This window comes from Triticum urartu, chromosome 6A (assembly GCF_056163025.1).
Source record: "Triticum urartu cultivar PI428250 chromosome 6A, HENAU_Tu73, whole genome shotgun sequence".
Taxonomy (NCBI): Eukaryota; Viridiplantae; Streptophyta; class Magnoliopsida; order Poales; family Poaceae; genus Triticum; species Triticum urartu.
The window spans coordinates 327,545,642-327,559,719 of NC_141878.1; the positions used below are offsets into that span (position 1 = coordinate 327,545,642).

Sequence of the window (14,078 nt, forward strand, 5' to 3'; positions counted from 1 at the left end):
TTGTTTTGGTTTATTGGTCCCCATTGTATTCTATGCTAAATTTTGACCATAAGTTTAACTTACAAAATATTCATGCATGTCATATAAAATTATATTACTGAAAACTATGTTTAAATATAAATCCAACGATATAATTTTTGTTGGCATGTATTAACATATTGTTAGTTTAATATTTTATCAAAATTTAATACAAATTACAAAGGGGACCAACGAACCAGGACGGAGGTAGTAAAAGTTAGTGATAGTTATTGTTTGTTCTTCGTCAAGTTGATCATACTCCGACACGATCAATAACTTCTTAGAGTTGGCTTAATGATTGCTAAGACACGTTGTAGTCAGATAGTCAAAGTCTACTCCAAAATTGATAGTTACCATCTCATCGAAAGATATTAATCTTTGATAGGATCTACTCATCTTAAGTTGGACGTTTTTTTCTTTCTATTTTGCTATAAAACCATGCTTTATTTTTTGTTGTGTTGGACGTGTCGGATGTTTGTCTGTGTTATGCGGGCCGGGTTCAACTCGACATATCGATCGAATAAAGATGTCCTTTATCAAAGAAAAAAGAGAGCAATTTTTCGGTATTTGATCTGATCGTCACTACTGCGAGGTTCATCTCGCTATAACTCTTAGTATACAGCAAAGAACAACAAAGCAACTTCAGTATTTGATCTGATCATCATTACTGCGAACTTCATCTCGCTATAACTCGTAGCATACATCGAAGACTGATTCAAGCCCTACCACAGCCATAGAAAACAACAGCTAGATAGAAAAAGGAAATAGCATTAAGCAGGCACACGACAAATTGCCCAACATTAGTCAAAGGGATCTATACGTGGGTCATGCTCACTTGCCATTGCCATTCCCGTGCACAAGCATGTTGGGCACATCACCTGGAAATCACCGACAGGCATGAATTAAGATAGACTGTGTGCTCAAGTATGATAGACCATTTGGTTGTTTTTCTGCTGAATCTTCCAGAAAGCATCAAATCGAGTATTGTGAAAATAGACATAGATTAGACACCATACCTTCCCAGCTCCTGAACAATTGGAACAGCGTTCAGTTGTAGAAAGTGAAAAGCGTTTGGTGCCCAACAACATTTTGCTGGCAGAGCAACGGGCACATGGCAGGTATCCTGTGGTACGGAATCAAGTTTAGATAGGCAAATGAAGTAGAGTACAAAAAGCAGGGTCTTTGCTTATGTGCCAGATAGTTGAAAAGGAATATACTCATACCTGTCCCATGGCAATATGTGCATCTGTTCTTTTCTTGCTGCCTCACATTTTTCACTTCAACCAACATTAAGGCTGAAATTACACCAACTGCACCACCTGAAAAGGACGCCACTATGGGATCTACCTGACTGATGGACAGCCAAGAAGAAGTATCAAATTATTATTCTATAAACATCGCTGGATAATCCTGTAAGAGGACAAGTTTCTTTAAATCACCTTAACTGAAGAGGTAAATACATGTTCCGTATAAAATCTTCATAAGAGGTACCACCAAGCCCTAATTTCAGTTCAAGCTGCACCAAATAATCATTTTTTAAGAAGAGTTATTATTTCAAATTACCAACACAGTCTCTGGTTTTAAGAGGACAAGTAACAACAAATTTACAGAGAGATGAAGCTGGCACTTACTATTGGGGCTATTAAGCCACCAAAAATGATTATCCCAGATATGAAAGAGAATGATGTCAAGTAGAGTTGCTTCATTGTCTTTGGTGACTACTTCATACAAAACAAAAGAAATGAATATTACCAAGAAGAACTCAAAAGGCCATTTGCACATAAAATAATTCAGCGTCGGGGGTCGGTCACCGTATAAGGCAAAAACGGAATGGTAGATGGCATCTCCGGCATCTCATTTTCTTCACTGCTGGAACATCTGCTTTCAGCAGCTCTGATTCGCTGCTGCACCCGCAGTCGTCTGACCTGAGAACATTACTCATATTGAGGTAAGCTAAGTACGCTGTTAATTACCAAGCTAGAAAAAAACTACAAGTGCGGAAAACAGGCACCTCTTCCATCAAAAGGAATATTTTGCTGCGCCGACTCTTGATGTTGTCTTGAATCTCTTGTGATTGCATCTGAACGAAGTCTTGTATTGTCTCTGGGCCTTCAATAATGCAAAAACTAGAGAAGAGAACCATGAGTGAGTGGTCGTGGATCTAGCGGTTTCTTGTAAACTAAGTTTACAGAGAATGTTTGTAGATGTTAGTCTAGTACTCCCTGTGTCCCAAAATAAGTGTCTTGACCTTAATATAACTTTGTACTAGAGTTAGTATAAAGTTAAGACACTTATTTTGGGACGGAGGAATATAAGCATTCCAAAAGATGTACATAAGAGATAAGAAGTATATCTACCAGTTTGATGCAGAATTTTGCGCTTTAGCACACTAATCATACTGTATCCACTCACGAGTCAAAGATAAACATTGAAAACTTGTACTCCCTTCGTTTCTTTTTACTTCGCATATAAGATTTGGTCAAAGTCAAACTACACAAATTTTGACCAAATTTACGTAAAAAAATATGAACATCTACAATACTAAAACTGTATAGTATGAAAATACGTTTCATGGTGCATCTGATGATATTGATTTCATATTGTGAATGTTTATATTTAATAATATAAAGTTAGTCAAACTCTACAAAGCTTGACTTTGACCAATCCTTATATGCGGACTAAAAAGAAATGGAGGGAGTATATACTAGATCAGGAAGTTGTGAAATCTCAAGTACAAACCATGAATTGTCGTACAAAGCAGCAAGTACAGTACTAACTTAACAACCCTGTCATTCCATCAATTTTGTACACCGCAAATAAGGGGAATTTTGATTTGATGTGGAGGCTGATGTAAAAGGCAACCTGGATAGGCTGCCGTCTCCGGGCGCCCTGGAGTCGCCGGCGGGAGAGCACCTCCGTAGCATCGTTAGAGCCCGGGGGCCTTCACTCCTCCATACAGCGCAATGAGGCTCAACGGACCGCCAACGGGGAGGAGCGGCCACCGCAACAAACAGACGCTGGGCCGTAGGCCTTGACGCTGGCGGCGTCGCCGAGGACGCGGCGAGGCAAGACATCGCCGGTCTGCGACACGCAGTGCGGTGAGGGCGTAGGAAGAAGGCGGTGTTTGGATAAATGCCGGGCGGCTCGGGGAGACGGGCGGTTGTTTCGCGGTGGGATACGACGAGGCGAGCAGTAGATGACAAACGTGGAGAGACGAAGCATCTCTTCACTCCCCCGTTCACAGTGAAGGATGATTCTGCATAAAAGAAAGATTTGGCCCTACCGGTCAAATCACTATTCCATGGGAAATAAATTTAGATCCATTATAACTGAACGTCTTTCCAGCCATCTCAGTCTATTAGCATTTTCAGCCTTTAGATCAGCAGTTTGGGATGATTTTGGCCGTTAGATTTCCACTTAATCCCGTGCCACGTCACTTCGTTAGCTATCCTGAGCAGAATCTGTAGTGGGCCGCTACTCCGGTGACAATTTTCGAAGCCTAGTATGAAATTGGGCCTGGGCTTCTACCCAGCCAGAAAAGGTACAATAAGCATGACAAGGACAACCTTATTCACCCTTTCCGTTTCTTCATCCTTGCCACGACCAGTCGCTCATGATCTCGTGATTAGGGTTGTGTCTGCCGCCTAATCGGATCACAGCCGCGCCCCACGATCCCCTCTTGACCCGAGGGACAAATATCATCCTCCTCCTCCTCACCCCCGTTCCCGTGGGTAGAGCCGCCGCTTCCTCCTAGTCATCTCCGTCGTTCCCTTTTGGCTCACATCTCTTCGCGGAGCAGTCCTCTATCATCCCTATGCTTCGTGGCAAAAGGACTCCTCCGTCTTCGCCCAGTCGCCGCCTACTTCCTCTCCTATCTTTTCCCCTCAAGGTGCAGCTCTAGGAGAGAGGATGGGATGGAAGATCTATATGATTTAAGAGCGACATCCCACGTCGACATGGTAAATCCTTACCCAAGATCCCCGTGCCATTCTCGATCTGGCAGCCTTGAATTTTCATTGATGCCAGCGTGCACCCGCTTGCAGAGTTGCAGGTACATCTCGCCTCTGTTCTCTTGTGTGATGTACATCCCAGGAGAGAGTCATGGTGTTATTGATGAGATCCCTCCGGCAGATCTGGTACCAACCACGGTGGCTGCTGATTAGGAGCTGCACTACATAACGTGATGCACCATGATGTGGTTTTGTGGTATTCTTCCTTGTATTGAGGAATTAAATATTGTGGTTTACAAGTTTATGCAAATGTGTACATATAATTGACAAGTCTAGGCTCATTCCAAGCTCCATGGCTCATGATGCGAAATTTTGTTGCTAATAGGATTTCATCAATGGCAACTAGTATTTTTCAAGTTGTAAGACTGGTGGAAAGAAGACCCACATAAATTCACGTTGATGTTTTTTTTGAACCGAAAGCATAGAACAATTGTTCTATGGTATAATTATATTAAAGTAAAGTGCAGTATGTACAAAAGTAAAATTTACAAGGAGTCAACCAACTCCAGTTTTATGGAACCCAAAAGGCAACATGGCAAACTAATTTAGAAACTATTCAGTCCAATTAACAAGCAGAGCTTCAAATTTATTCTTGATGCGATGTTGGAGGAGCAGGAGGGAGAACTACTCCCTCCTCGTCACGGAGAGCACCTGGATGATGAAGATGGCCACCGGAGAGGGATTCCCCCCTCCGGCAGGGTGCCGGAACGGGTCTAGATTGGCTTTCGGTGGCTACGGAGGCTTCTAGCGGCGGAACTCCTGATCTATTGTGCTCCCGGATGTTTTTAGGGTATATGGAGATATATAGGCGGAAGAAGTACGTCAGGGGAGCCACGAGGGGCCCACGAGGGTGGAGGGCGCGCCCAAGGGGGGTGGGCGCGCCCCCCTACCTCGTGGCCTCCTCGAAGCTTCCCTTACATGGACTCCAAGTCTTCTGGCCTTCTTCTGATCCAAAAATAAGTTCCGTGAAGTTTCACGTCAATTGGACTCTGTTTGATTTTCCTTTTCTGCGATATTCTAAAACAAGGAAAAAAACAGAAACTGGCACTGGGCTCTGGGTTAATAGGTTAGTCCCAAAAATAATATAAACGTGTATAATAAAGCCCATAAACATCCAAAACAGATAATATAATAGCATGGAACAATCAAAAATTATAGATACGTTGGAGACGTATCACATTTCCATAGCCATTCCGGGATAGATTGCCATGCAACTTTCCACCGTTCTGTTTATTATGACACTCTTCATCATTGTCATATTGCTTTGCATGATCATGTAGTTAACATCATATTTGTGGCAAAGCCACCGTTCATAATTCTTTCATACATGTCACTCATGAGTCATTGCACATCCCGATACACCGCTGGAGGCATTCACATAGAGTCATGTTTTGTTCTAAGAATTGAGTTGTAACTAAATAAAGTGTGATGATCATCATTATTAGAGCATTGTCCCATGTGAGTAAAGGATGATGGAGACTATGATTCCCCCACAAGTCGGGATGAGACTCCGGACGAAGATAAATAAATAAAAAAAGAGAGAAAAAAAGAGGCCATAAAAAAGAAGAGAAAAGGCCCAAATAAAAAAATGAGAGAAAAAGAGAGAAGGGATAATGTTACTATCCTTTTACCACACTTGTGTTTCAAAGTAGCAACATGATCTTCATGATAGAGAGTCTCCTATGTTGTCACTTTCATATACTAGTGGGAATTTTACATTATAGAACTTGGCTTGTATATTCCAATGATGGGCTTCCTCAAAATGTCCTAGGTCTTCGTCAGCAAGCAAGTTGGATGCACACCCACTTAGTTTCTTTTGTTGAGCTTTCATACACTTATAGATCTAGTGCATCCGTTGCATGGCAATCCCTACTCACTCACATTGATATCTATTGATGGGCATCTCCATAGCCCGTTGATACGCCTAGTTGATGTGAGACTATCTTCTCCTTTTGTCTTCTCCACAACCACCATTCTATTCCACCTATAGTGCTATGTCCATGGATCACGCTCATGTATTGCGTGAAGATTGAAAAAGTTTGAGAACATCAAAAGTATGAAACAATTACTTGGCTTGTCATTGGGGTTGTGCATGATTTAAATATTTTGTGTGGAAGATAGAGCATAGGCAGACTATATGATTTTGTAGGGATAACTTTCTTTGGCCATGTTATTTTGAGAAGACATAATTCGTTTGTTAGTATGCTTGAAATATTATTATTTTTATGTCAATATTAAACTTTTGTCGTGAATCTTTCGGATCTGAACATTCTTGCCACAAGAAAGAAAATTACATTGAGAATTATGCTAGGTAGCATTCCACATCAAAAATTCTATTTTTATCATTTACCTACTCGAGGACGAGCAGGAATTAAGCTTGGGGATGCTTGATACGTCTCCAACGTATCTATAATTTTTGATTGTTCCATGCTATTATATTATCTGTTTTGAATTTTTATGGGCTCTATTATACACTTTTATATTATTTTTGGGACTAACCTACTAACCCAAGGCCTAGTGCAAATTGCTGTTTTTTTGCCTATTTCAGTGTTTCACAGAAAAGGAATATCAAACGGAATCCAAACGGAATGAAACCTTCGAGAGAGTTATTTTTGGTACAAACGTGATCCAGGGGACTTGGAGTGGACGTCAAGAAAGAAACGAGGGAGCCATGAGGCAGGGAGGCGTGCCTGCCCCCTGGCGCGCCCCCACCCTCGTGGGCCCCTCGCAGCTCCCCTGACGTACTTCTTCCTCCTATATATATCCATATACCCCAAAAACATCCAGGAGCACCACGAAACCCTATTTCCACCGCCGCAACCTTCTGTACACAAGAGATCCCATCTTGGGGCCTTTTCCGGAGCTCCGCCGGAAGGGGAATCGATCACGGAGGGCTTCTACATCAACTCCATAGCCTCTCCGATGATGTGTGAGTAGTTTACCACAGACCTTCGGGTCCATAGTTATTAGCGAGATGGCTTCTTCTCTCTCTTTGGATCTCAATACAAAGTTCTCCTCAATCTTCTTGGAGATCTATTCGATGTAACTCTTTTTGCGGTGTGTTTATCGAGATCCGATGAATTGTGGGTTTATGATCAAGTTTATCTATGAACAGTATTTGATTCTTATATGAAATCTTTTATGTATGATTAGTTATCTTTGCAAGTCTCTTCGAATTATCAGTTTGGTTTGGCCTACTAGATTGATCTTTCTTGCAATGGGAGAAGTGCTTAGCTTTGGGTTCAATCTTGCGGTGTCCTTTCCCAGTGACAGCAGGGGTAGCAAGGCACGTATTGTATTGTTGCCACTGAGGATAAAAAGATGGGGTTTATATCATATTGCTTGAGTTTATACCTCTACATCATGTCATCTTGCCTAATGCATTACTCTGTTCTTATGAACTTAATACTCTAGATGCATGCTGGACAGCGGTCGATGTGTGGAGTAATAGTAGTAGATGCAGAATCATTTCGGTCTACTTGTTGCGGACATGATGCCTATATACATGATCATGCCTATATACTCATAATTATGCACTTTTCTATCAATTACTCGACAGTAATTTGTTCACCCACTGTAATACTTATGCTATCTTGAGAGAAGCCACTAGTGAAACCTATGGCCCCCGGGTCTATCTTTTATCATATAAGTTTCCAATCTATTTTACTTTGCAATCTTTACTTTCAATCTATATCATAATAATACCAAAAATATTTATCTTATTATTATCTCTATTAGATCTCACTCTCGTAAGTGACTGTGAAGGGCTTGACAACCCCTTTATCGCGTTGGTTGCGAGGTTCTTATTTGTTTGTGTAGGTACGAGGGACTTGCGTGCAGTCTCCTACTGGATTGATACCTTGGTTCTCAAAAACTGAGGCAAATACTTACGCTACTTTGCTGCATCACCCTTTCCTCTTCAAGGGAAAACCAACGCAGTGCTCAAGAGGTAGCGAGGGACTTGGTGGAAAATTGGCCTGACGACTCCATACGCCATCTCACCAGGTCCTGGCCGGCATCCATGATAGGTTCGTGAAGCGCAACGCACGCCAGTAGCTCATGCCAGGCGGCAGATTCCAGAGGCCCAAATGGCCTCCGGAATGCGAGGTGCCCTAAGTCAATAAGGGCCCTCTCAACTACGATCGAAGGGTCGATAGCGATGGAGAAGACGTCGGGGAAGCGCGCAGCAAAGGGGGTGTCTCCAGCCCACCTATCAAACCAAAACAGAGTCGTAGCCCCAGATCCAACCGAGATGGAGGTCCCAATGCAGAGGACGGGGAGGAGCTCGACGACCGACTACCAGAACTGGGAATCACTAGATCGCTGACAAAATGCAAGGGGTTGCCCACGTAGATACTTGTTCTGGATGATGTCGAGCCAGAGGCCACCATGGCCTTGCGAGATGCGCCGGAGCCAATGGGATAAGAGGGCGATATTCATGCGCTTAGAGCACATAATACCGAGGCCTCCTTGTTCCCGGGGCTTGCAAATGTCAGGCCAGCTGACCATGTGGTATTTCTGCTTATTATTGTCTCCAGCCCAATAGAAACGAGACTGGACCTTGGCGATCTTGTGGTGCAGAGTCTCGTGAAGGTTGTAGAAGCACATGAGGAACAAGAGGAGACTGGATAGGGAGGAGTTGATGCGAATCGTCCGAGCCGCCTTAGACAACCACCTACCCTGCCAAGGTTCAATGCGCGTTTGCAGCTTGGCCACGGTCGGACGCAAGTCTGCAATGGTAAGCCGGGAGTCACTAATGGGCGTTCCCAAGTAAGTCGTGGGGAAGGAACCCAAGCGGCAGTTGAGCCGGTTGGCTATGTCCTGGCACTCGGCCGGGGAGTAGCCCATCACCATCACATCACTCTTGTCGAAGTTGATCTTAAGGCCAGACATTTGTTGGAAGCAGAGGAGAAGGAACTTGAGATTAGAGATGTCCGTCTCCGAGCCTTCGACCATGATGATGGTGTCGTCGGCGTACTGGAGAAGGGAAATCCCAGAACCGCCGGCCAGATGGGGCGTTATCCTGCGAATATGGCCAACCGCCTTAGCCCTATCCAAGATGGCGACAAGCGCATCAGCCACCATGTTGAACAATAATGGGGAGAAGGGGTCGCCTTGTCTCACCCCACAGAGAGTGGGGAAGTAAGGGTCTATCTCCCCATTGATGTTCACAGCAGTATGACCGCGGGAGACCATCTGCATCACTCTAGTGATCCACCGGTCGTCAAAGCCTTTCCGAAGCTGGACTTCCCGAAGGAAGGGCCAACTAACAGTGTCATACGCCTTATGAAAATCAATCTTGAGGAAAACCGCCTTGAGGTGTTTAGATCGGACCTCATGGAGAACTTCATGAAGAACAAGCACCCCATCCAGAATATACCGCCCTTGGATGAAGGAGGATTGGTTAGGGTGAGTAATGTGGTCCGCAAGGAGGGTCACCCTATTGGCGTACCCTTTTGCCAGAATCCGGAAAATCACATTGATGATAGTGATGGGGCCGAATTGGCAGATGTCGGAGGCCCCAAGAACGTTGGGGATGAGCGAGATGATCCCATAGTTAAGGCGCCCAAGGTCAATCACTCCGACGAAGAATTCGTCGAAGATGGCCATGATCTCAGGCTTAATCACGTTCCAGAAAGTCTGGAAGAATTTAACCGGGAGACCATCAGGACCCGGGGCCGAGGTAGGGTTCATGCCGCTAATGGCTGTCCATACCTCGCCCTCGAAAAAGGGGGCTGTAAGGGCCACGTTCTCCGAAGCGGAGACCAGCTGGGGCCAGTCCAACAATCATGGGCGAGAGAAATGCCGCTCCTAGGAGCGGCCGAGAACAAGGACCTATAGAACCCATCGACATGGATCCAAATGTCATGGGGGGTCTACAGGAGGGTTGCGCCATCCCAGAGGAGGGGGATGGTGTTACGTCTACATCGGCCATTGGCGATGGCCTGAAAGTAAGCCGTGTTTGCGTCTCCCTTCAGCACCCATTTTTGGGCACCATGAAGATGCCAGTAGGCCTCCTCATCGGTGTAGATGACGGAGAGTTGGTCTTCTAAGTCGTATCGAGAGAGCCACTCATAGGGGAAGAGGCCGGTCGCGTCCGCACGCAGATCTAGAGCCTGGATGGCGGTCAACAGAGCCTTCTTGCGCTCGCGGAGGTCCCGCTCCAGGTTGGCCCCCCATCCCTTCATGAATTGTCGGCTATACTTGGCACAGAATTGCCACTTGTCGATGGCCGAGGGGGGGCGAGGATGGGGGTGCGCACGGGCCTCCACCCAGAGAGCGCCAACAACCTCCACAAACCCGGTCTAGGACAACCAGAATGTCTCAAACCGGAATCGGGGGGGGGGGGGGATCGCCGGTCGCTCATCAGCGGAGGACAGGAGGAGGGGCGCGTGGTCGGAGCCAATCCGGGTGATGCCCCGAAGGGAGGCTAGGGGGCAACGGAGGTCCCATTCCAGGGAGACTAGGACCCTGTCCAGGACGGACTGGGTCGGGGACGAGTGCCGATTGGTCCAGGTGAACCTGGCACCAATCCTATGTAACTCACGGAGACCAAGGTCAGCAATGCAGTCGTTAAACATTTGCATCCGTGCAAAGTTTACATTCGCATTGCTCTTGTATTCAGTGAATCGGAGGAGGTTAAAATCGCCTCCCACCACCACCAGAAGAGAGGCGGCATAGATCTTCCAGTGGAGCTCCTCGAGGAAGGCGGCAGACCTACTATGGTCTGCCGGGCCATAGACGATAATGATCTCCCATTTGAAATTAAGCGCCCGTTCGTAGAGTTCCATGCTAACAAAGAACTGGCCCCGGTCCATGATACCCACCTCGAAGGTGGCATCCTTCACGCCTAAAAGGATGCCACCCGATTGACCGGTGCTCCCACTAGAAGGGAGCCAATGCCAAGCAAAGAGGTGAGAGCTCAGACGATCGAGCTCCGGAAGAGAGAATTCCGTGCGCATGGTTTCTTGGATGGTGACAATGTCAATGTGTTCATCACGCCTGTACTCGATGAGTTGGCGGCGACGGCCATCATGACCAAAGCCGCGGATGTTCCAGAAGAGGGCACACATTAAGGGGCCATTGGGGGGATGCTTGACCCTAGGACGCGAGATGCGCTGTGGGCGCGAAGGGCGGCGGTACGAGACCGCGTGCGACCACGGAGGTCGGCCGCGGCGAGAGGGAGAAGGCCCCCGGTCCGCCTAGGCAGCGCGGGGGTGGCGTCCACCTCGGAGGGCGGGGGAGCAGGGGGAGAGAGCAGAGCCGCTCGGGCTTCCGCTAGTCGACCGCCGAGAATCTCATGGGCCTTGATGGCCTCGATCTGGATTAAGAGGGGAGCAGCCTCCCCCTAAAAATGATCGCATAATCTGTCGCAACTTTCACAAGGTGACCCAGCGGAACCAACTCGAGAGCAGAAAATGAGCAAGTAGAGGTAGAGGCGGGGGGGGGGGGCATTAGTGGTACCTGGCTCCAGGTTCTGAGCTTTGCCCGGAGCTTTGCCCGAGCGGGGATGGGCAGAGCCGGGCCGCCATCGGGACGGGCAGCGTCGAGCCGAGCGCTCCGGCGGGAGGCCATCACCGGGGAGGAGGCAGACCTGCCGCGGCGGGAGTAGGCGGCGGACCGCGGAGGGGGAGGCTGGGAGGCCACGGGAGTGGTCACCCGGGTCTCCCCGTCCGCGTCAGGGGCCGCCGCGGGGATGAGCCGGAGGGCTGGCGCAGAGTAGTCGAGGAGCGAGGGAGTCGAGGGAGGAGCTGTCGGAGGTGCGGGTCGGGGTAGAAGAATAGTGCAGGGGGCTGGGGTGACGACACCGGAGTCAAGTGGGGGGAGGGGGCTGGCTCGGACCGACCCAGTGAAGCGAGCAGGCCGATCGGAGGAGCCAGCGGTCCTGGCTCGGTAGTGGAGCAGGGGCCGAGGAGGGGGAGGCCGACGGGAGAGAAGTCAGCCCCCAGCTCCACAGCGCTGTCCACGCCCCCCAAGGCTAGGGCGCGATCGACGGCGGAGGGTCCCAAGCCAGCCAGCGGAGGGAGCGGAGCCTCTCCCAAGGCCGGCTCGGCGACGGAGAAGCCGGTAGGGAGCGTGGCGAGGACACCGGGAAGACCACCAGGCCTACACTCGACGCGTCGCTCCCCTCCATGGTCTCGCAGTCCGGGGCCGGGGAGTCGTCCCGAGGCTGCGGAGGGTCGGGGAGGGGGGCAAGTGCAGCCTGGCGGCCCTGTGTCCCAGCAACAGGTGGAGGAGGCGAGGGCAAAGGAGAGCGGGAGCACGAGTCGTCGGAGGCCACATCATCGTCAAAGCAGTGGGAGCGGTGGTGGTGATGGCCGTGGTAGTCTCCGTCGGCCCCGGGATTGCCACCGGGAGGCCCATCATCGGAGAAGCGAGGGCGGCCCACGTGGTTGGGAGGCTCGGGAGCGATCCGGAGGTCAAAGGCCTGGTCGTTGAAGAACACCCGGATGGTGGCACGCAGCTTGGAGGAGTCGAGGCACTTGACCTTGACTCGAACCTCCTCCTCTTTGCGGAGGGAGAGCTCGTCCACCACCACCACCTTGCCCAGGATCTGGGACATCTGGTGGATGACGACCTCAGACCGAGCAATGTCTGGGAGGCCACCCACAAGGATCCAAGCCATATCCAGGACAGCTACCGCCTTCGGGTCGAGGACCGGCTCAGTGATGTTGACGACGAGCTGGTGGAGGGTGAGAGTGATCTGACCACTGCGGGTGGCATAGCCGTAACTGATGGCGTCGGGGAAGATCACGATGAAGACGTTGCCAGCGGAAAGAGTGACCACCCAGTCCCACTGGTGCTGGTAGAGGTGGTTGAGCTCGGCCTCGATTATCTCCGGGGAAGCCACCCCATCCACCACCGTGACAATCGCCTGGAGCGAGGGGGTGGGTGGCAGAATGTTGGGGACCTCGAGGTGGAAGAACCCCAACCCCTCGATGTCGTGGCCGTACATTATGAGCTTAGCAGGAACGGGGCGATCCGGGCACAGAAGGGCGGGGTGGCCCGGGTCCTTGCATATGTAGCAATAGTAGGGGTTGACAAAATGGAGTTGGGAGTGACCCGCCACACCGCAATTGAAGCACGGAGGACGGGGAGACCGGACACCGGCTCCGGGGCATACGAAGAGCCCGGGGCAAGCATAGCGGCGGTGGCTAAGATGCCACGGCCCAGACCCCACCGTTTCTTCTTCTTGTTCTGGCCTTGGCGGCCGTGGGCCGGAGCACCACCCGCCACCGCCATCGAAGCCGAAGGAGCCGCGGCGGTAGCGTCGGGGGGGGGGTGTAATTCCGGGCCGCGGCAGGCGGCTGAGGAGGTTGGGGACGGGGTGACGGGAGGCGAGGGGGCCGCAAGGGAGAGGGGAAGCAGCCGCGGCGAGGGGCCGGGGAGAGCGAGCGGCAACGGTCGCGCCAGTCGGCCGCGGCACCGGCCGGAGAGCGGGAGCGGCCGCGACGGTCGGTGCGACCCGGGGAGCGGCGGTCCTCCCGACGGCCATCACGAAGCTCGCGGAGCTCCCGCCGGAGTTCCTCCTCACGGCGGACTGCGTCCGAGGAGGGGTGGGGCCGATCGTCATAGTGCCTTTTGTGCCGAGCCTCCCTGTCATCCCATTCCCGCGGCATGGCCAGCCGCACCGAGGGAACAAGGGAGGGAGGAGGGGGCGGGGACGCGGGTGACGGGGAGCAGGGAGGCGGCACAGGCGACAGAGGCGAGGCGGCAAGTGGAGCGCAGAGGGGAGCAGCGACCAGCAAGCTGGAGGCAGCGGGGAGGGGAGTCAAGGCGAGAGGGAGGCCATATTCCTGCAGCGGCACGGGTGGGCCTAGGGCACCTGGGAGGCCCAGCCGGGTTGGGCCGGCCCAAGCCACAGGGGAATGGCCCAGCAGGCGCAGGGGGGACGGGCCTAGGCCCAGCAGGCCACGACCCCGAACGGCAGGGCCCAACGAGGGGCGCGGGGTGGCTGCCCGAAGGGTTTCCCCTCCACGGGCTACCGCCACCGCCACCGCCATCGTCGGAGCATCGTTGCAGGAGAGGGCCAGCCACGGGCGGCTGAGG

The 14,078-nt window shown here is 50.4% G+C and overlaps 3 protein-coding genes across 3 annotated transcripts; all 3 read right to left on the reverse strand.

Moving 5' to 3' along the window:
- Positions 1-644: 644 nt before the first annotated feature.
- Positions 645-3,239, reverse strand: LOC125512577 (chaperone protein dnaJ-like protein). The gene is made up of 8 exons (XM_048677668.2): positions 2,881-3,239; positions 2,030-2,144; positions 1,830-1,943; positions 1,650-1,736; positions 1,458-1,534; positions 1,242-1,369; positions 1,035-1,141; positions 645-896 (listed from the first exon to the last, which is right to left on the reverse strand). The coding sequence occupies exons 1-8, from the start codon at positions 3,090-3,092 to the stop codon at positions 819-821; spliced, it is 918 nt and encodes a 305-aa protein (XP_048533625.1). The 5' UTR covers positions 3,093-3,239; the 3' UTR covers positions 645-818.
- Positions 3,240-9,904: 6,665 nt separating this feature from the next.
- Positions 9,905-11,101, reverse strand: LOC147965145 (uncharacterized). Its single transcript, XM_087530314.1, has 2 exons — positions 10,499-11,101; positions 9,905-10,210 (listed from the first exon to the last, which is right to left on the reverse strand). The coding sequence occupies exons 1-2, from the start codon at positions 11,099-11,101 to the stop codon at positions 9,905-9,907; spliced, it is 909 nt and encodes a 302-aa protein (XP_087386440.1).
- A 905-nt stretch (positions 11,102-12,006) lies between these two features.
- LOC147965146 (uncharacterized) lies at positions 12,007-13,602 on the reverse strand. Its single transcript, XM_087530315.1, has one exon. It carries the CDS (start codon positions 13,600-13,602, stop codon positions 12,007-12,009), a length of 1,596 nt encoding a protein of 531 aa, XP_087386441.1.
- Between the last annotated feature and the right edge of the window lie 476 nt (positions 13,603-14,078).